This window comes from Arachis hypogaea, chromosome 13 (assembly GCF_003086295.3).
Source record: "Arachis hypogaea cultivar Tifrunner chromosome 13, arahy.Tifrunner.gnm2.J5K5, whole genome shotgun sequence".
Classification (NCBI taxonomy): Eukaryota; Viridiplantae; Streptophyta; class Magnoliopsida; order Fabales; family Fabaceae; genus Arachis; species Arachis hypogaea.
The window spans coordinates 10,892,268-10,914,827 of NC_092048.1; the positions used below are offsets into that span (position 1 = coordinate 10,892,268).

At 43.0% G+C, this 22,560-nt stretch overlaps 3 protein-coding genes and 2 pseudogenes across 3 annotated transcripts; 2 read left to right on the forward strand and 3 right to left on the reverse strand.

Annotated features, from left to right (window-relative positions):
• Positions 1-1,051: 1,051 nt before the first annotated feature.
• Positions 1,052-2,244, forward strand: LOC112735752 (triacylglycerol lipase SDP1-like). Its single transcript, XM_025785262.3, has one exon. It carries the CDS (start codon positions 1,065-1,067, stop codon positions 2,115-2,117), a length of 1,053 nt encoding a protein of 350 aa, XP_025641047.1. The 5' UTR covers positions 1,052-1,064; the 3' UTR covers positions 2,118-2,244.
• A 2,049-nt stretch (positions 2,245-4,293) lies between these two features.
• LOC112737153 (triacylglycerol lipase SDP1-like) lies at positions 4,294-5,662 on the forward strand (annotated as a pseudogene).
• An 8,859-nt stretch (positions 5,663-14,521) lies between these two features.
• On the reverse strand, positions 14,522-17,437 carry LOC140177436 (uncharacterized). Its single transcript, XM_072210540.1, has 3 exons — positions 16,280-17,437; positions 15,360-16,117; positions 14,522-15,185 (listed from the first exon to the last, which is right to left on the reverse strand). Exons 1-3 carry the CDS (start codon positions 17,435-17,437, stop codon positions 14,522-14,524), a joined length of 2,580 nt encoding a protein of 859 aa, XP_072066641.1.
• Positions 17,438-18,859: 1,422 nt separating this feature from the next.
• On the reverse strand, positions 18,860-19,649 carry LOC112732643 (sucrose transport protein SUC5-like; annotated as a pseudogene).
• Positions 19,650-20,072: 423 nt separating this feature from the next.
• Positions 20,073-21,566, reverse strand: LOC112737154 (uncharacterized). The gene is made up of 4 exons (XM_025786925.3): positions 21,078-21,566; positions 20,832-20,929; positions 20,470-20,552; positions 20,073-20,312 (listed from the first exon to the last, which is right to left on the reverse strand). The coding sequence occupies exons 1-4, from the start codon at positions 21,317-21,319 to the stop codon at positions 20,172-20,174; spliced, it is 564 nt and encodes a 187-aa protein (XP_025642710.1). The 5' UTR covers positions 21,320-21,566; the 3' UTR covers positions 20,073-20,171.
• Positions 21,567-22,560: the final 994 nt, after the last annotated feature.

A 22,560-nucleotide genomic window follows, 5' to 3' on the forward strand; every position in this document is an offset into this window, starting at 1 on the left:
AATATTTTCCTTTTTTCAAAATATAAAATTATCAATGATCAATAATATAACTTAGAAACAAAATTCAAAACAATATAACATGGCTACAAAACCAAGTCAAGAACAACTAAACCGACATAAAATATTAATGAGTATAAAGTGAAACTTTAACCAGATGCATTCTCATAATATGGCTGCCACAATCTAAACTGAACTCACAATTAGCATTTTTGTTTTCTCAAATTTGAAACTTTTCAACCATAAAACCAAGGGAAACAGCCATACAAACATTAAAACAAAATTTTTTAATGCATTTAATTCATTTGAAAAACAAAAACTTTCCCCTTTCATTAACTTAACCAATGCCTTTTGCCTTAGGAGTGAGGACACTTTTTTACCTATTTTTTTTCAATATTGTGATGGAATAGAATTTAAACTTAAAGTTTTATGCGCTTAGTGACAATACAGTAACTTTGCATTAGTTTTAGATAAACTATTTTTTTTCTCTTGTTTTTCAGATACAGGTCCAGGTGCTCAGAAGTGAGTTATGGATCGTCTGAGAGACGGCGAAGATCCTTATTTCTTCTACTTTGTGTTTTGATTAGAATCTCTCCACCTTTGTTTTGGAAAGTTTATATTATATTGAACTCTTTGAATTTGCCTATAGAGGCTCTCATGTTTCCTTCGGGAGAGATTAGGATATACTGTTGTCAACTAATTTCATAATGTACCCTAGCCGACCTAAACTTCGCGGGTCGCGACTAGTGGCTATTTAGTGACGAAATATATTGGTCAAGAATTTAATTTATTTGTAAATTTGGTTATGGCTATTGCTGTAAATTTGGTTATGGCTATTGCTGTAAATTAAAATATTTTGTCCTAGTGACAATACAGTTACTTTTGCATTAGTTTTATGTATCATGGATTAATATTTCTTTCTTAAAATAAATATTTTCCCAAGTCTAAAAACATTGGAACACCCCTATTTGTAAAACTATCACAGAACTTTCTTTGGAAGGAAAGTTATCAAACTTGAAGTTTAAACTTTAAACAACTTTGCTGCCAAGCTTGCTCATCTTGTGGAGATGGAGGTGAAACATAGATGTAATCAGATACTTGAACTCGGATTTCCTTTAGGTGGAATTGCCAAGCTGTTTGCTCAAGAATGGGAGGGTGATGTAACTGTTGTTATGCCTGCAACTCTTGCTCAGTACTCGAAAATTATACAGAATCCTTCATATATGGAACTTCAGAAGGCAAACAACCAAGGGAGAAGATGCACCTGGGAGAAGCTTTCGGCCATAAAAGCTAATTGCGGAATTGAGCTTGCTCTTGATGAGTGTGTTGTAATGCTCAATCATATGAGAAGACTCAAACGAAGTGCTGTAAGAGCGGCAGCTGCTGTTTCTTCTCAAGGTCCCAGTTTTCCCCCTGCTGTCAAGTTCTGTGGTGCAAGAAGAATTCCTTCATGGAATGTTATTGCACGAGAAAATTCAACAGGATCCCTTGAAGATCTTATTCTAGGCGCTAACGGTCCCAATGAAACCTCCGGTAAAAATTGGAAGTCCAACCGTAGCGCATATGATGGAAGTGACTGTGAATCTGAATGTAGTGACTCAAATTCTTGGACAAGAACTGGGGGGCCTTTAATGAGAACTACTTCGTCCAATCTGTTCATTGACTTCGTCCAGCACTTAGAAATTGATATTGAACCTAGTACAAGCATGCTGGGTCGTACTACGCCTCACGATTTTCAATATCACAGTCCCAGGGTGACAACACCGGATAGGAGCTCCTCAGAATCCGACCAGAGGGAAAACGGCAACAAGGTTTTCACGAATGGATCTAGCATAATGGTAACTGAAGGCGATCTTTTCCAGCCTGAAAGGATCCATAATGGGATTGTGTTCAATGTTATCAAGAAAGAAGACTTGTCACCTTCAAGTAGGAGTCATGATAGTTTTAGCAATGAAGTCGCCGAGTCTGTCCAAATTTATTGTCCAGGGAAGGAGATGGACACTGCTAGCACAGTTTCTGATTCCGAAAATGGCGACAATGAAACAATTACCCTAGACAACAACTCCGAAGTTGATTCCAGTGCCGATTTGGGTAAGGATAAAACCGTTGCTGACCGTTAACTCTTGGCAATTTTCCCTGGTGACTTCAATACTTCGATGCTATTGAACGTAGATTGTTAATAGCATGAAATTTGGTCTTGCCAAGGAAAATATTTACTTACCCTTATAAGTTATGTGTTCTTAGTGTTGATCATTACTCCCACTTATGAAAATATCTTCACGCCAAAGATTTGTCTACTGTTGTATTTTGACGGGTATATGTATAGCTGTTAATCAAGGTTACTCAGAAATGCAGCGAAAGTAAAATGGGGTTTCTTTATCGTCCAAAAAAAAAAAACTTTAAACAATTTCTAAAAATATCAATGTAATCAGTTGCTTAGAGAAGCAACGTGAAATGTCTCAAGTCCCAGCCACCATTATGGTAAAGAAAGTGCTATTGAGGCCCAAAAGACCAGTCTACTTGGCCTTGGGCAAGGAATATTGAAACTGTAGGCTACTTGGAAGGCGTTTCAGAAGATGTAGAACCCTTTTCAACCACTTTGGTAGAAGTAGAAATAGCATATTCTTCAGCTTCAACAAGCTTTCGTAGTTTCTCTTGAAGATTCTTTACTCTGTCTTCGGTTTTTCGAAGCTTTTTCCATCTATATGCAGTCCATAGACCAAAGCCACCATATACAACAATATAGGAAGCCCATACATAAGGGTAGGTTTCTGCATTCTCTTTGATTTTGAAATATTGTTTCTGCAATGAATCTATCAAGTTCACAGTAGAAGAGGCACTTGCTACTTGATCCTCAGTATTCTGGACCGGTGTGGCGGAACTAGTTGCTTGTGGCTGATTTACCATACTCTCTGACTGTAATATTCAGTTATCAATAATCTAATAGTTGTATAACCAATGACCCTTTTACAATCGAGCCCTATACAATAACATCAAAGCATAAACATATAACATGAGAAAAGATTTATTGTGCTGCTAATCAAGAGTCAACAGTCTTGTAAAGGAGAAACTGTAATGAGTATAGGTATTGCAACACTTAGTTTGGAATTTGTAAAATTTCTTAGGACTCTCCTCCCCGATTACATCTCTTCTATCTTATTTATCTCTCTTTTCTCTACCAAATTTCCTCAATATGATTCTACTTTCACTATAATCCTCTAATCCTACTACTCGTAAAATCAATCTCATTACAGAAAAATATTTTCCTTTTTTCAAAATATAAAATTATCAATGATCAATAATATAACTTAGAAACAAAATTACAAAACAATATAACATGGCTACAAAACCAAGTCAAGAACAACTAAACCGACATAAAATATTATTGAGTATAAAGTGAAACTTTAACCAGATGCATTCTCATAATATGGCTGCCACAATCTAAACTGAACTCACAATTAGCATTTTTGTTTTCTCAAATTTGAAACTTTTCAACCATAAAACCAAGGGAAACAGCCATACAAACATTAAAACAAAAATTTTTAATGCATTTAATTCATTTGAAAAACAAAAACTTTCCCCTTTCATTAACTTAACCAATGCCTTTTGCCTTAGGAGTGAGGACACTTTTTTACCTATTTTTTTTTCAATATTGTGATGGAATAGAATTTAAACTTAAATTTTTATGCGCTTAGTGACAACACAGTAACTTTGCATTAGTTTTAGATAAACTATTTTTTTTTCTCTTGTTTTTCAGATACAGGTCCAGGTGCTCAGAAGTGAGTTATGGATCGTCTGAGAGACGGCGAAGATCCTTATTTCCTCTACTTTGTGTTTTGATTAGAATCTCTCCACCTGTGTTTTGGAAAGTTTATATTATATTGAACTCTTTGAATTTGCCTATAGAGGCTCTCATGTTTCCTTCGGGAGAGATTAGGATATACTGTTGTCAAATAATTTCATAATGTACCCTAGCTGACCTAAACTTCGCGGGTCGCGACTAGTGGCTATTTAGTGACGAAATATATTGGTCAAGAATTTAATTTATTTGTAAATTTGGTTATGGCTATTGCTGTAAATTTGGTTATGGCTATTGCTGTAAATTAAAATATTTTGTCCTAGTGACAATACAGTTACTTTTGCATTAGTTTTATGTATCATGGATTAATATTTCTTTCTTAAAATAAATATTTTCCCAAGTCTAAAAACATTGGAACACCCCTGTTTGTAAAACTATCACAGAACTTTCTTTGGAAGGAAAGTTATCAAACTTGAAGTTTAAACTTTAAACAACTTCGCTGCCAAGCTTGCTCATCTTGTGGAGATGGAGGTGAAACATAGATGTAATCAGATACTTGAACTCGGATTTCCTTTAGGTGGAATTGCCAAGCTGTTTGCTCAAGAATGGGAGGGTGATGTAACTGTTGTTATGCCTGCAACTCTTGCTCAGTACTCGAAAATTATACAGAATCCTTCATATATGGAACTTCAGAAGGCAAACAACCAAGGGAGAAGATGCACCTGGGAGAAGCTTTCGGCCATAAAAGCTAATTGCGGAATTGAGCTTGCTCTTGATGAGTGTGTTGTAATGCTCAATCATATGAGAAGACTCAAACAAAGTGCTGCAAGAGCGGCAGCTGCTGTTTCTTCTCAAGGTCCCGGTTTTCCCCTGCTGTCAAGTTCTGTGGTGCAAGAAGAATTCCTTCATGGAATGTTATTGCACGAGAAAATTCAACAGGATCCCTTGAAGATCTTATTCTAGGCGCTAACGGTCCCAATGAAACCTCCGGTAAAAATTGGAAGTCCAACCGTAGCGCATATTATGGAAGTGACTGTGAATCTGAATGTAGTGACTCAAATTCTTGGACAAGAACTGGGGGGCCTTTAATGAGAACTACTTCGTCCAATCTGTTCATTGACTTCGTCCAGCACTTAGAAATCGATATTGAACCTAGTACAAGCATGCCGGGTCGTACTACGCCTCACAATTTTCAATATCACAGTCCCAGGGTGACAACACCGGATAGGAGCTCCTCAGAATCCGACCAGAGGGAAAACGGCAACAAGGTTTTCACGAATGGATCTAGCATAATGGTAACTGAAGGCGATCTTTTGTAGCCTGAAAGGATCCATAATGGGATTGTGTTCAATGTTATCAAGAAAGAAGACTTGTCACCTTCAAGTAGGAGTCATGATAGTTTTAGCAATGAAGTCGCCGAGTCTGTCCAAATTTATTGTCCAGGGAAGGAGATGGACACTGCTAGCACAGTTTCTGATTCCGAAAATGGCGACAATGAAACAATTACCCTAGACAACAACTCCGAAGTTGATTCCAGTGCCGATTTGGGTAAGGATAAAACCGTTGCTGACCGTTAACTCTTGGCAATTTTCCCTGGTGACTTCAATACTTCGATGCTATTGAACGTAGATTGTTAATAGCATGAAATTTGGTCTTGCCAAGGAAAATATTTACTTACCCTTATAAGTTATGTGTTCTTAGTGTAGATCATTACTCCCACTTATGAAAATATCTTCACGCCAAAGATTTGTCTACTGTTGTATTTTGACGGGTATATGTATAGCTGTTAATCAAGGTTACTCAGAAATGCAGCGAAAGTAAAATGGGGTTTCTTTATCGTCCAAAAAAAAAAAAAACTTTAAACAATTTCTAAAAATATTAATGTAATCAGTTGCTTAGAGAAGCAACGTGAAATGTCTCAAGTCCCAGCCACCATTATGGTAAAGAAAGTGATATTGAGGCCCAAAAGACCAGTCTACTTGGCCTTGGGCAAGGAATATTGAAACTGTAGGCTACTTGGAAGGCGTTTCAGAAGATGGAGAACCCTTTTCAACCACTTTGGTAGAAGTAGAAATAGCATATTCTTCAGCTTCAACAAGCTTTCGTAGTTTCTCTTGAAGATTCTTTACTCTGTCTTCGGTTTTTCGAAGCTTTTTCCATCTATATGCAGTCCATAGACCAAAGCCACCATATACAACAATATAGGAAGCCCATACATAAGGGTAGGTTTCTGCATTCTCTTTGATTTTGAGATATTGTTTCTGCAATGAATCTATCAAGTTCACAGTAGAAGAGGCACTTGCTACTTGATCCTCAGTATTCTGGACCGGTGTGGCGGAACTAGTTGCTTGTGGCTGATTTACCATACTCTCTGACTGTAATATTCAGTTATCAATAATCTAATAGTTGCATAACCAATGACCCTTTTACAATCGAGCCCTATACAATAACATCAAAGCATAAACATACAACATGAGAAAAGATTTATTGTGCTGCTAATCAAGAGTCAACAATCTTGTAAAGGAGAAACTGTAATGAGTATAGGTATTGCAACACTTAGTTTGGAATTTGTAAAATTTCTTAGGACTCTCCTCCCCGATTACATCTCTTCTATCTTATTTATCTCTCTTTTCTCTACCAAATTTCCTCAATATGATTCTACTTTCACTATAATCCTCTAATCCTACTACTCGTAAAATCAATCTCATTACAGAAAAATATTTTCCTTTTTTCAAAATATAAAATTATCAATGATCAATAATATAACTTAGAAACAAAATTACAAAACAATATAACATGGCTACAAAACCAAGTCAAGAACAACTAAACCGACATAAAATATTAATGAGTATAAAGTGAAACTTTAACCAGATGCATTCTCATAATATGGCTGCCACAATCTAAACTGAACTCACAATTAGCATTTTTGTTTTCTCAAATTTGAAACTTTTCAACCATAAAACCAAGGGAAACAGCCATACAAACATTAAAACAAAAATTTTTAATGCATTTAATTCATTTGAAAAACAAAAACTTTCCCCTTTCATTAACTTAACCAATGCCTTTTGCCTTAGGAGTGAGGACACTTTTTTACCTATTTTTTTTTCAATATTGTGATGGAATAGAATTTAAACTTAAAGTTTTATGCGCTTAGTGACAATACAGTAACTTTGCATTAGTTTTAGATAAACTATTTTTTTTTCTCTTGTTTTTCAGATACAGGTCCAGGTGCTCAGAAGTGAGTTATGGATCGTCTGAGAGACGACGAAGATCCTTATTTCCTCTACTTTGTGTTTTGATTAGAATCTCTCCACCTTTGTTTTGGAAAGTTTATATTATATTGAACTCTTTGAATTTGCCTATAGAGGCTCTCATGTTTCCTTCGGGAGAGATTAGGATATACTGTTGTCAACTAATTTCATAATGTACCCTAGCCGACCTAAACTTCGCGGGTCGCGACTAGTGGTTATTTAGTGACGAAATATATTGGTCAAGAATTTAATTTATTTGTAAATTTGGTTATGGCTATTGCTGTAAATTTGGTTATGGCTATTGCTGTAAATTAAAATATTTTGTCCTAGTGACAATACAGTTACTTTTGCATTAGTTTTATGTATCATGGATTAATATTTCTTTCTTAAAATAAATATTTTCCCAAGTCTAAAAACATTGGAACACCCCTGTTTGTAAAACTATCACAGAACTTTCTTTGGAAGGAAAGTTATCAAACTTGAAGTTTAAACTTTAAACAATTTCTAAAAATATCAATGTAATCAGTTGCTTAGAGAAGCAACATGAAATGTCTCAAGTCCCAGCCACCATTATGGTAAAGAAAGTGATATTGAGGCCCAAAAGACCAGTCTACTTGGCCTTGGGCAAGGAATATTGAAACTGTAGGCTACTTGAATAACTCCAGATTTTAGTTGGTGTAATAGTTTGGGTTTGATTCTTATCACGGATTTCAAGTTTTTGCTGGAAAGCCTACTCTAGATATTAGAGAAGTAGAGAGGACAAAGTGGAGTAAGTCCCAAAAAAAAAGGGGGGGGGGTGAGATGCGAGAAACTTAATTTTCAACCCATCCAAGTTAATAAAATATAACTCAAGTCCAAAAAAAAGTTAATATAACTAAATTTTATATTAACAGAGTAACTCAAAATTTTCAACATTTAATTGGATAATAATATAAATGTTTTACACTATTGCATATCGAAATTTAAAACTATATATAACGAGGATACACTCTTGTTAACACTATTTTTTTTTTCAAAAAAAAACTTGTTACTTTTCATATTTACATGTATGTATTACTACAATTATTAAATTTGACCATAATGAGTGCGAGCGAACTGGTTCGAATCGAGTTGATCGAACTGTATGTGTTCATCATACCTTCACAAATAATTTTCAAATGGCTAAAATAAAAATCGAACTTATAAAGAATGTTTATACACAATTTTTTTATTCGCTAAATTATGTTTAATCTTTTGTTTTGTATCATAGAAAACATATATATCTAAATATATAAAAATAAAAAATGCTACTTCACGAGTCGCGCATAGCCCACTAAACAGGGGAATGGTGTATCATATATAACTCCATTTCAAAATAATTTTGACATTCTAATAGATTGAATAGCACTACAAACAGCTATTCAAACTTTAATATATTTACATACTCAGAAGTCAGAATTGCATTTTTGTGTACACACGGACATCAAAAATGATCTAAAGTCTGCTCTGTAACGCGATTCTTCTTTCATTTGAGAAACCAATGAATAATAACAATGGACAAGCTATATATTGGTTATTAATTAATTAATTAAACCGGTTCATGTTATTAATTACGGTTTGAAGAAATTGGCATTGAGACGTTTATCAATTAGAGTCTTCAAAGCCGAAGCTATCAAAAGAGCAGCGATAAGCATTCCTAAGCAACCAAGAACAACGTTGAAGCACCAAGCGAAGCTTCTCGTACGAGGTTTCTTAATGGCCACCCACATGAAACATGGGTATGCATAAGACACTGGCACGAATGCGATTCCACCAAGAAGAAGTGACAGTGATGGTAGGAAGGGGAACGCCACGGCTACAAAGAAGGTTAATCCTCCAAAGAAAAGACGAATGCATGTTCTGACCCACCTCGGACACTTGTTCTTCTTTCTGGCTGTGATTTTGAATTCAATGTTGTCGAAAAATGGCATCGCATACACTTGGTAGCTGCTCAGGCAATGTAGAATTACCAAAAAGTACATTGCTTCTATTGTGAACTTCGTTACTTGATGAGCGTGCATGTGTGCAAACGAAGTTAATAGCCCGTCTTTTTCAATATGCAACAAAGGGACATACATACATTAAGTTTCTCAAACTAATAGAGGTAATGAATCAATATATATATATATATATATATATATATATATATATATATATATAGATGCAAATTATTAGTGTTCGGTAGATCGGCTACCGGACGGTTTGGGTCAGGATTCGGAGTGATGGAGGGGCTCGTCTGGCTACGATCGTCCAGTCCAAGAGGAGCGAGGTCCCGAGTACTTTGTGTGGAGAAGGGGTGGTGCCACCTGCAAGGACACTCCGACGCTCTTGTCAGACAATGTGCAGGCGGAAAGAGGGTGATGTGAAAGATGTGACGTACCTCGGGGGAAGAGCCAACCTTCCCCTTATATACATGTCAGCAGTGGGCTCCCCTGGAGGGCAGGCCCATATTCTCAAGGACGCTGTCCCATAGCTGCGGGTGAGCCGTACGGGACGCGTGTCCGGGTCGGTTGGAGGGTGCACAACCGGGCCGGGTGGAGCTCGGGTCGGGTTGACCCGCGAGAGTCCTGGGCCGGGCCGTAACAGTGCCCCCGACGCGTCAGTGAGGGTCGTGAGGGCGGTCGGTGGCGCGTGATGTCCTTGTTCGTGTGTTGCCGTTGAGTCGGCGGACCGTAAGAGAGGCGCGTCTCTCGTGCGCGTGTCCCTTGGTCTGCTGAGGCGTTCGTTCGTCGCTTCGTTCTTTGCGCTGAGCATTAAATGCTCATAATGGTTTGAAAAAACCCCGCGCGTAAAGACCGTTTTGCCCTTGCTTTCTTTCGCGCTTCTCGTGGTGGTTTTTAAACAGTTTCTTCTTTCTTTTTCTCCCACTCTTGCTATTTTCATCCTCTTTTCTCCCTGACATCCAAATTTTCTTGCTCGAGCTATCTTGTGCTTCTCTTTCACACTCCAATTCCTACAGCCATTTCAGGTAATTTCTTGTTTCTTACTTTCTTGTGTTTATACTGTGCCTTATTGTTACGTAGTTGCTGTTTGTGTTTACCTTTGCCTGATGGCTTTCCAATCGTTGGGGTAGATGAATTATGGGAGGGGTACCATTCCGGGGTAGGTTTTTAGGTGACTTGTGCGATAGGTTTAGATTTTAACCGTATTTGGTCATGGTAAAGTTGAAAGGGTGTAGTTTCTGGGTTGTTATGGACCCCCGACCTCATAGACTAACGGATTGGTACCCCGCTGTAGGTATGCCTCGCATTGTCTCCCGGTCTTCCGGATCTGGCGCAGCCTACGACCCGTACGCCTGGGTGACTGACGATATAAAGGCATCGCCCAACCAAATGGATTTGGAGGAGTTGAATGAGTTTCGGCGAGCCGGTCACTTGTGTGGGGGGACGGACGAGGAGGCCAATTATGAGACCGTCGTTCCTGCCCCCCACGAGCGTATTTACGAGCTCAACTTCCATTCTCCTCGCGTCCCCGATTGGATTTGGTTTTACAAGTCCATGTTCACGCAAGTTGGCGTTCGGATACCGTTCTCTGAGTTTCAAATGGCACTCCTAAACCGGATATCCGTCTCCCCCTCTCAGCTCCATCCGAACAGTTGGGCCTCGATCCGCTGTTTCGAAATGGTTTGCGAGTATCTAGAGCTGCCGGCGTCAGTGGACGTCTTCCTCTTTTACTTCAACCTTACCAACCCTTCCAAGCAGGGGAAGGCGAGGAAAGGATTTCTCTCTTTCCGTTCTGGCCAGGGTAGGAGAATATTTGGCCTCTTCGAGGACTCCTACCATGGTTTCAAAGATAAGTATTTCAAAGTCCGTCCCGTCAGAGGTCGTCATCCCTTTTGGTTGTCGTTAGAGGGGGAGCGGCTCATCCCGACTTACTGGAGTTTCGGGGCGGGTTCGAATCCCTTTATCAAGGTGACGTACAAGAGGTTGTCACCTGTAGATAAGCAAATAGCTGACGTACTTTTTGCTATTTTTGAAAAGAACCCCGTGAACCCTCATCTTCTTTTGGGTGAACGGGAGGCCGGCAGGAGCTATATCCGTGAGTTGTCTTATTTGCTTGTCTTTGCGTTTACTGTTGTTTTCTTTATCCGTTTTAACGACTAATGCATTTGTTGTTTGTTGTAGTGGAAATGTCTGCCACTGTGGTCGGACTTGAAAACTTGATGAAGACCTTTTTTGAAGGTAGTGACGACGAGGAAGCGGAGAAGGATGCTGGGGAGGCGGAGGATCAGACCGGGAAGTCGGAGGGTCCAGCCGTAGAGGTTGGAGGTCAGGGCGAGGCTTCTTCTCGGGAGGCCGTTAAGGCGGGGAAAAGACCTATCGAGGATCAGGGTTCCCCTATTCCCGAGGAGGCAACTGGCGGGCACTCAACCGCTTCCCGCCAAGAAGATGATGACGTGGAGCTTATTCACACTCCCAAAAGGCGGAGGTCGTCAGCCAGTCTGGAGGGGGCCCTTAGTATCATGGAGAGAAATTTTGATGCAACAAGGTTTATAGACTCCCAATTGATCCCCGGGACGGAGGAACATTTCCTTGGCACTGAACTGGCTGGGCAGGCTAGATGGATGTATCGGACTTTGCTCCGGGGGGCCGTAATAGCTCGAAAGGCTGAGTTCGAGTTGTCGGGAATGCAAGCCCTCCGAAGGAAGCTTGAGTCCTCTGTTAAAGCCAATAATGATTTCAAAGTTCAAGTTGAGCAGCTCCAGGGTCAGTTGTCCGAAATGGCGGAGAACCTAAAAGTTTCGGAGGAGAAGGCGACCTCCGCTGCCGAGAAGTTGAAAATTTCGGACGATTCGGTGGCCCGCCTAATCGAGCGGGAGATGACCTTGGAGGGCCAGCTGAACTCTGCTCAGGGTCGGGCGGCGGCCTTGGAGAAAGAGCGTGACGAAGATGTCTCGTTGGCCGAGGCCGCTAGGTCGGAAGTCGAGGGGCTCAAAAAGAAGCTGAAGGCTACCAGGGAGCAGGGAAAGAACACCATCTCGATGACCGAAGATGCTTTGAAGTCTCAGCTGAGGATCGCAGCTCCTGATTTCGGCACGTCGTTAATTGGCGTTTTCAAGACTATCCAGGACGGAAAGATTGTTGACATGCCGAGGAAGTGAGGCCTTGTAACTTAAGATATTTTGTAATGGCGTTTGCTGAACAACTTATTGCTTGTTTTTTGTTTTGACTCTTTATAAGTTATACTTATTTGGTCGTTTGGCCGGGTTGCCGTTTACTATATTTGCTGTCGTTGTTTCTCTTGGGGGCTCGCGCCCGTTTTCCCGTTTTATGATTGTTATGGCTTGGGTCGCCGTGGTCGTATTGTCGTCGCCGTTGGCTTTGGCCGTAACGAAGATGGCCCCTGGGGTGATCAATCCCGGTCTGCCGTTTTAAGGCGCGCTCGTGTGCGGCGCACATAGGGAAGAGGTAAACAAGTACGAAAAGAAAGAAAAAAAAGTTTTGACAAGTATGAGTTAATCGTTAGCTAAGCAAATTAATCAATATGGCGAATATTTGATAAGATAAAAAGGTAGATTGTCATGCAAACAAAGCAAGTATTTACTATCTCTTTAGGTTCTCAGGTCGGCGAGTCATCTGGTCATGAGTAGAACCTTCTTAGGCTTCCCGCATTCCATGTTCTGGGCACTTCCTTGCCGTCGAGTCTTTCGAGCTTGTAAGCACCTTTGCCGAGTACCTCCCTTACCCTGTAGGGACCTTCCCAATTTGCTGCCAGCTTACCTTCCCCTGGGATCGGGACGCCGATGTCGTTGCGTCGCAGGACGAGGTCCCTTTCCTCGAAATCTCGTTTGAGGATTTTTGCGTTGTATCGCAGGGCTATTCTTTGTTTCAGCGCCATTTCTGTTAGGTGAGCCATCTCCCTTGTTTCCTCAATCAGGTCCTTCTCGACTGCTTCGCTCATGCCTGCGAGTAGTAGTCGAGGGCTCGGTTCGCCGATTTCGACTGGTATCACCGCATCGACCCCGTATGTTAGGCGAAAGGAAGTTTCCCCCGTAGCGCTTTGCTCGGTTGTCCGGTAAGACCATAGGACGGAGGAGAGTTCGTCAGCCCAGCTTCCTTTCTTATTGTCTAGGCGCTTCTTTAGACCAAGAAGGACGACTTTGTTTGCGGCCTCTACCTGCCCGTTTGTTTGGGGATGTTCTACCGAGGAGAACTTTTGCTTTATCCCTAGGCTAGAGAGGAACTCCATGAACTTCTTGTCTGTGAACTGGGTCCCGTTATCTGAGATGACAACCTCTGGGATACCGAAACGGGTTATCACCTGCCTCCACACGAACTTCCGGCAGTTGGAGGACGATATCGTAGCCAGTGGTTCGGCCTCCACCCATTTGGTGTAGTAGTCAATGGCGACAATGAGGTATTTGACTTGTCCTGGGCCGACCGGGAAAGGTCCCAGGAGGTCGACTCCCCATTGTGCAAAAGGTCGAGTAATCGTTAGAGAGTTTAACTCGGAGGCCGGCGCCCTGTGGAAGTTGGCGTTTTGTTGACACTTTGTGCATTTTTTGACAAATTCCTTTGAGTCCTTCATCATTGTCGGCCAGTAGTACCCCGCTCGAATGAGCTTCCTTGCTAGGGCTTTGCCCCCGATGTGGTGTCCGCAACACCCCTCATGGACTTCTCTAAGCACGTAGTTCGTTTGGTCGGGGTGCAAACACTTCAATAGGGGCTGGCTGAGTCCCTTTTTGAATAGCTGTCCCTGTATGATTGCATATCTGGCCGCCTCCCTTCTTAAAGCTTTGGCTGCTTTCTCATCTTCAGGCAACTTGTCGAGTTCCAGGAAGTTGGTGATGGGGTCCAGCCATGAGGGGCTCGACTTCGCCAAGTAGAGGGCGACCGTTGGTTCCTTCACCATGCCTTGGATGAGCGACCGGTTACCCGATCCTGGCTTTGTGCTCGCCAGCTTCGACAGGAGGTCTGTCCGTGTGTTTCTTTCTCTTGGAACGTGTTGGACAATGACCTCCTAGAACTGGCTTGTCATTTCCTTAACCTTTTCCAAGTATTTTTGGAGGAGGGGGTCCCGGGCTTGGTAGCTTCCGTTTACCTGCGAGGTGACGACTTGGGAGTCGCTGCATACTTCGACCTTCGTCGCCCCGACTTTCCGAGCTAGTGTGAGTCCTCCCAAGAGAGCTTCATATTCTGCTTGGTTGTTGGACACTGGGAAGTCGAACTTGGTTGATTGCTCATAGATGATCCCTGCTGGGCTTTCTAGGATGACCCCTGCTCCCCAGACGTTTGGTTGGAGGCCCCGTCCACGTGAAGCCTCTACCGTGTGCCCGTTTTTTCGGGAGGGTCTCCCGTTACCTCAACTAAAAAGTCTGCCATTGCCTGGGCTTTGATTGCATGTCGGGGTTCATACTGCAAGTCGTATTGCGAGAGCTCGATGGCCCAGGTCATCATCCTACCGGCCAAGTCGGGCCTTTGCAGTACTTGGCGAATCGCTTGATCCGTCCTCACGACTATACGATGGCTCTCTGGAAGTATTGTCTTAACCTTCGGGAGGAGACTAGGAGCGCCAGCGCCAGTTTTTCCAACTTGCTGTATTTCAGTTCTGGTCCTTGGAGGACCCTACTAACGAAATAAACGGGTTGTTGGGTCTTCTCCTCTTCTCTAATGAGCACTGTGGCAAGCGCTTCTTCGGTTACTGATAGGTAGAGATAGAGCGGTTCTCCGGCCCTGGGTTTTCCGAGAACTGGTGGTGCCGCTAAGATCTGCTTGAAGTGGTTGAATGCCTCTTCGCACGTTGGGGTCCATTCGAACGTCATTCCTTTTTTCATTAGATTGAAGAAGGGCAGGGCTCTTGCTGCTGACGCGCCGAGGAATCGGGACAAAGCCGTTAACCTCCCGGCAAGTCGTTGAATGTCTTTGATAGAACCCGGGCTCTTCATCTGGAAAACTGCCTGACACTTCTCGGGGTTGGCTTCCACCCCTCTTTGAGTAATCATGAATCCCAGAAACTTTCCGGCTTCCATGGCAAACGCGCACTTGAGCGGATTAAGCCTCATGCCGTGTTGCCGGAGGGAGGAAAAAACGCCATCAAGGTCGCTAAGGAGGTCGTCGGGTCGTGTGGTCTTCGCGAGTATATCATCCACGTAGACTTCTACTGTTTTGCCTATAAGCTCACTGAATATTTTATTCATCAGCCTTTGGTACGTGGCCCCAGCGTTTTTCAAACCAAAAGGCATTACCCTGTAACAATAGATTCCCCCTGGCGTTATGAACGCCATTTTTTCCTCGTCGGGTCGGTGCATCGGTATCTGATTGTATCCTGAGTAGGCATCCATGAAGCTCAGATACCGGTACCCCGCCGCTGCGTCGACGAGTGCATCAATGTTAGGTAGGGGGTAGCAATCCTTGGGACACGCCTTGTTGAGGTCAGAGTAGTCCACGCACATTCTCCATCTCCCACTGTGCTTTTTAACCAGGACCACGTTCGACAACCAGGTCGAGTAGTCAAGTTCTCGGATGAATCCTGCTTCTAGGAGGCTGGCCGTTTGCCTGGCTACCTCTTCTGCCCTTTCTTGCGACATTTTTCTCCTCCTCTGGGCCACTGGCTTGGTTCCCGCCTTGACGGCCAGATGGTGCGATATGAGCTGGGGATCTATCCCGGGCATATCGGCGGGCGTCCAAGCAAAGAGGTCGGCATTAGCCCTGATCATTTCCATCAAAGGCTCCTTCATTTCATGGGGAAGGTTCCTGTTTATGAATGTGAAGTTATCGTCCTCATCACCGACCCTGAACTTTTCCAAGTCTCCTTCTGGCTCTGGTCTAGGTTTGTCTTCTATCCTGGCGTCCAGGTCAGCAAGGAAGACCCCAGATGCTTCTTTGGACTTTTTCCTGAGAGAAAGGCTGGCGTGGTCGCAAGCGACCGCCGTTTCCAAGTCGCCTTTGATGGATCCTACGGATCCGTCATCCGTGACAAACTTCATCACCAGCAGCTTTGTGCTAATGGCCGCCCCCAGGTCGTTGATGGTTTTCCTCCCCAGGATGATGTTATAAGCCGTGGAGTCTCGTAGTATTACGAAGTCCGCCATGATTGTTCGTCGCTTTTGCCCCTGTCCAACAGAGGTCGGGAGTGAGATGATTCCATCCGGCTTGATGAAGTGGTCCCCCAACCCTACCACACCGTGCTGGTGGGTCGTCAGGTCGGCGTCTCTTAGTCCCAGGGCATCGAAAACGTTTCGAAACATGATGTTCGAGTCTGCCCCCGTATCTACCAGGATTCGTTTGACGAGGCCCGTTCCGACCCTGGCTGTGATGACCATGGGCGGACTTTCCGGTACCTCGTCAAACCATTGGTCCTCTGGGCCGAAGGAGATGGGTGGGATACCTCGGAAACTTCTAACGGTCGAGGTGGAGACCGCTAGGACCTTGGCGTCTTTTTTCTGTGCTGACTTTGACCTTGGGGCGGTGTTCCTGGCTGTTACCACGTTTACCACCGTAAGGCCGTGGTCGTCACCCTCTGGTTCCTGCCGTCGCCTCGTTGACCGGGGGCCATCTTCGCTATCGTGGTCCCGGTTGCGTCTCCTTGGTTCCCGTATAAGGTGAGAGAAGTCGGCAAGTTTCCCATCCCTGATAGCTTGCTCCAGGGCGTCTTTTAGGTCGAAGCAGTCTTGGGTCTTGTGTCCGTAGCCCTTGTGGTACTCACAGTAGAGGTTCTTGTTTCCTCCCGTCCTGTCCTTCAGAGGTCGGGGCTTTGACAGTATCCCCTTTTCCGCTATCTGTTGGTAAACTTCGGTGATTGGTGCAGTGAGGGGGGTATAATTGGTGAACTTCCCAACTCGGGGGAACGGTTTGGGTGTTATACTCGGACCGCCGTCCCTGGCGTGTTCCTTTGGTCTTTCTCTGCCTTCATAGTGCCGGGCTTGGTTGTAGGCGGGCTGACGTTTATTGGCAGCCACGACCCGGCTGACTTCTTCGTCATTGATGTATTCTTTGGCCACGCACTGGATCTCTTGCATCGTCCAAACGGGCTTTGTGGTAAGGTGTTTCCTGAAGTCCTCATTCGAGAGCCCGTTCGTCAAGCATAGACTTGCCACCGAGTCCGTTAGACCGTCAATTTCCAGGCACTCGTCATTGAAACGGTCCAGGTATTTCCTGGTCGGCTCTCCGGGTCTCTGTGTCACCCCTAGCAAATTGATTGGGTGTTTGGCTTTGACAATCCTGGTCGTGAATTGAGCCAAGAAGGCGTGGCTGATGTCAGAGAATTGAGTCACCGAGCCCTGCGGGAGGTTGTTGAACCACCGTATCGCTGGGCCCGCCAGGGTGACCGGGAAGGCGCGACATCTGACCTCGTCTCCTACCCCTTCCAGGTTCATTCTGGCCTCAAAGGCCGTCAAGTGTTCCAGGGGATCTTGTGTTCCATCATACTTCATGTCCGTTGGCTTGTCGAAGTGTTTCGGCAGCCGGACCTCGAGCACGGAACGGTGGAAGGGGGTCGCTCCTATTATCACTGGTCCCCGGGTAGTTCTCCCCGGCTCGCCATTCTCCCGACGGGCGTTCTCTTCGCCTCTGTTCGACGCGCGCCGTCTCTCGTGTCAGGCGTAAATGATGGGGTCCCGACTTCTTCTTCTGGCTCGTCCCCGTCCCCCCGTGCTCTCTGACTCGTATTGGGGGCTGGGTGAGCGCCTCGAGCGGCTCCTTGAACGGGAGCGGGTGGGGCTCCGCTCCGGAGTGCGTTGGTCGCGTTCTCTCTCGGCTAGCCGGCGCTCTAAGTCTTTCATCCTATGGCGCAACTCTTGCATTATCCTGGCGTGGTTGTCGCCAGTACCTCCGAAGGGGCGTCTTTCGTGAGTCTGCGTCGTGTCCCTCGGAGGCGACCTCTGCTGTTGTCGGGTATCTGTCGGAACGGCGCCTCCCCCAAGCACGGGAGGCGCAGCCTCGCTACCTGTCTCAGTCTGGACTAGTACGAAGTCCATGTTTGATCCCCACAGACGGCGCCAATGTTCGGTAGATCGGCTACCAGACGGTTCGGGTCAGGATTCGGAGTGATGGAGGGGCTCGTCTGGCTACGATCGTCCAGTCCAAGAGGAGCGAGGTCCCGAGTACTTTGTGTGGAGAAGGGGGGGTGCCACCTGCAAGGACATTCCGACGCTCTTGTCAGACAATGTGCAGGCGGAAAGAGGGGTGATGTGAAAGATGTGACGTACCTCGGGGGAAGAGCCAACCTTCCCCTTATATACATGTCAGCAGTGGGCTCCCCTAGAGGGCAGACCCATATTCTCAAGGACGCTGTCCCATAGCTGCGGGTGAGCCGTACGGGACACGTGTCCGGGTCGGTTGGAGGGTGCACAACCGGGCCGGGTGGAGCTCGGGTCGGGTTGATCCGCGAGAGTCCTGGGTCGGGCCGTAACAATTAGTTAAGTTAAAATTCTTGCCTGGTTTCCGTAAGCCCAAAATCCGGGAAGAGCCAGGGGATAAAGCACATGGCAATTATTGCGTACGAAATGATCACTCCTCTACGCATTTTTACGTTGGATTTCTCTTTCAAATCTGATGGAAGCGTTCCCTGTGTAACCATAGATACATAAATGAATTGGTTTGATCTAATTTTCAAAATCATAATCTTAACTATGATTTTTTATAAATATATTTTTATGTGAATAATTATAAACTCAAAATTTTTTTGGGTGTAATTTTTTTTTTTATAATTATAAACTCGAATATAATTAATGACTCACCTGTATTTCGAGTATAAGATTATGTCCCCGGAAAGCAAGCAAAATGATTCCAATGGAATTCATAACGTCATTAGCCTCAGCCACGTTACTTCCATGCATCGTTGTTACCATAATTCGTTAATGTTTATCCATGCCTTCTGATTTCTCTTTAATCTCGGCGTACGCCGCTGCCGTTGATTTCTGCGGCGAGAGTGGTTCCTCTTTCACGTATACCGCCGCTGCTGTGGCTAGGGTTAGCAACAGCGTGATTGAAACGAAGAAGCAGCTTTTCAGGTGGGCGCAGTACACATCGCAAGCTTTCGTTCTTGTGAACGGGAAGATGTGATGGAGACCGCTGTAGGAACCGGCGGCGTATCCTAGGACGTTTCCCACCTCCATGAAAAAGGAGAAGCCAGCGTTGGCCATCCGCATTTTCCGTTGGTCTCCGGCGGCGAGGTCGGCGAGAAGTGCCCGGCATGGAGCTTGAAGCATGTTGTTGGCAACGTCGAGGATCTAGAACCCGACCACGAAGATGGCTATGGCACGCGGGCGGGCCTTCTTCTCGAGCGAGTCACCAAACATGTGTCCCATGTCAGCAGCGTAGCCTATAAGGAGCACTGCAATGGCGACCGCTAAGGCTCCGGCAGCAATGAAAGGCCGTCGGCGTCCAAACCGTGACGTGCAGCAGGTAGTAGCCTACTATGGGCTGTACGAGCATCCCACTTATGGGTCCGCAAAATAAGATGTAAACTGCGGAAGTGTGTGGGATACCAAGGAGGTGAACCTACGGCATCAGTAAGGATAGCTGTAGAGCCCACCCAAACTGAACACCGGCGGTGATAGACGCCACGACGATGATCTGACGTAGAAGATTCGGCTTTGGTGGTAGTGCAGATTGGTTCTCTAAGTTGAGAGAAAGGAACTCCATTGTTTTTTTGAAAGAGTAAGTAATGTGTGTGTGTTTGTGAATTGTGTGTTACTGTGTTTGAAAGAGTTTAATTCAAGTAGTATGTGTGTTTGTGAATTGTGTTTAGGGTGTGGAGTTAAGGGAAAGAGGTGTGGGAGTTTTATAATAGAATAGGGAAGTATGAAGGTTATGTTAATTAATTTGAGTTATAAATAACATAAATAAGGTTAGATTATTTAAAAAGTGATCTACACTTTTATAGAATAATTAGTTAAAAATTAAAAAAATGTTATTTTATTTCTATATTTGATAAAGTTTATTATGCTCTAAATATATTATTTAGGTATTTATTATGGTGAAATATATTGGTCAAGAATTTAATTCATTTGTAAATTTGGTTATGGCTATTGCTGTGATGATTAATGTCTTTTTTCCACTAGAATCTTTGACCAAGGTGTAAATTAACATTATTGTAAATATGGATTATTTGAAAAGTTATTCTTGCCAACACAAGAATACAGCATATAAATAAGCAATTAGCACTTAGCAGTAAGCACCATTGCTCACTCCAGGGTATATTCCTCCTGTTGTTATAGCTGGAACATTCGCAGCTAACGCTCTGCTCATAAAGGACTTTGCACGCACTGCATAGCTTGTGTCATCGCAAACATCAACATATGCAGTCTGCATCAAGAAACATATCGAAAATGATAGTCAGGTGTTGCACATGCACATTTAAAAGGCAGGAACCAAGATATATGCCTGCATGTAGGTGCGGAGAGATTTTCAATATCATATATAACATGAGCAAGGATTAAATGTTGAATATAGAATATGGTACCTTAGTGTTTATGGCAGCTTCAAGCACACTGCATTTTTCTGCTTGTTGGAATGGCCCCGCCGTATGAACTACAAGATCCACATCTGCATAAAGCAGAGCCTTAAGATATCATTATCACTGAATTTTCCCATCAATATCATTATCACTCCAAACATTTAAACTTACATAACCGTATAACTGTATTACAATACAATATAAATTTTACGGCAGTATCAACAACATCAATTCACCACACAAAATAAACAAACAAGCAAGCAAGTAAATGAAAAGCCAGTTGACAAAATGTGATGTTACTGCAACTACCTTCTTTTAAGTTTTAACTAACTAATACTGTACAATCTATTTAGAGTAGTTATGATTACCTTGCAGAGCAGTTTGGAGTGAATCTTGATCATTGAGATCAACCTGAGAAAAACCAGAATTGCCCCCGAGTTTTGCAACCAAAGCTTCACCTTTCTCTCTGTTGTTACCATACTTGAATAGAATGAATTACTCATATTCACAGTAAACTACGTTAGTAAACAGTAATTGTTATATACATAAAGGTGCTGCTGAATAGCAGAGCAGATGATAACATGGAAGAGAGAGAGAGAGAGAGAGAGAGAGACCTGTTTCTGCCAGCGACGAGGATGCGGAGATCGGGGCAAAGGTTGGAGAGAGCAATGGCGGTGGATCCACCGACCCTACCTGTTCCGCCAAGAACCAAGACTGTCGAGTTGCGGGTCTTCTCCGGAAGCTGAACCCTCTCAAACTCAATGTTCCTGCTGCTTGTTTGGAGTTGGCTCTTGGCTTTGAGCTTCGAATTCAGCGGCAACCATTTAATATTCAACGGCACTGCAGCTGGCGCCATTGAATTGAAGGAATCAGTGAACAAAGCTCCCTCTTCTTTTTCTTTTTTCTTTCTAATTTCTGCACTGTATTATCAACTTATCGTCTGCTCGTTTTTGTTATCTTTTGTAATTTTGTTTATATTTGGCTGTTGTGCTGACGTGGTCACAAACGCTTCTTACATACTTGGCAAAATTGACGCCACTAGAAGTGTTTGAAAGAATTTAATTCAAATAGTGTGTGTTTGTGAATTGTGTTTTAGGGTGTTGAGTTAAGGGGAAGGGGTATGGGAGTTTTATAATAGAATAGGGAAGTATGAAGGTTATGTTAATTAATTTGAGTTATAAATAACATAAATAAGGTTTGATTATTTAAAAAGTGATCTACACTTTTATAGAATAATTAGTTAAAAATTAGAAAAATGTTATTTTATTTCTATATTTGATAAAGTCTATTATGCTCTAAATATATTGTTTAGGTATTTATTATATATGGTGAAATATATTGGTTAAGAATTTAATTTATTTGTAAATTTAGTTATGGCTATTGCTGTGATGATTAATGTTTTTTTTCCACTAGAATCTTTGACCAAGGGTGTAAATTAATATTATTGTAAGTTTATTTCTTTCATTTTCAATGGTACAATCCTGATGTCATTCTTCTGGAAGATCTTTTAGAGAGCTTGTGCTTTGCCTATATATGATTTTCCTTGTCAAATTTTTTTTTGCTGAGTTTTTTAATTTAAGTTACATCGATTTTGATAGATAACAAATTAGACAATTGAGTATTGCTACCATTATTAGCACATTTCTTATTGGTATAGTTCACAGGATACTGTCTGCCGGGTGCCTACTCATACTAACATTCTATTTCTTGTAACAGGTGTTAGATACCCGTGGACATTTTTGTTGGTTGCCTTGGGTATGGTTTATGGCCACCGATGATTCTTATATCAGAAATTGTCCAGACCTTCTTCCTAGCAGATTTCTTTTACTACTATGTCAAAAGGTTGGTTTAGAATATTGTACAGTCCCTTATGTTGCAGCTTTGGCATAGAATCTTGAGGTCCTTCTAGCATGACTTCTTATAATATTTATTTTGTTGGAGGTCAGCTTGTTCTTCTAGCATGATAATAAACTTGTGATGCATAATATAAAATTCCTTGATAAGAGTTTTGTTGAAATTAATTTATTAGATTTTTTTTATTTTATCATTAAAGCATTGAACTTGTATTCGATTGTGATATATCAGTATCACACACCA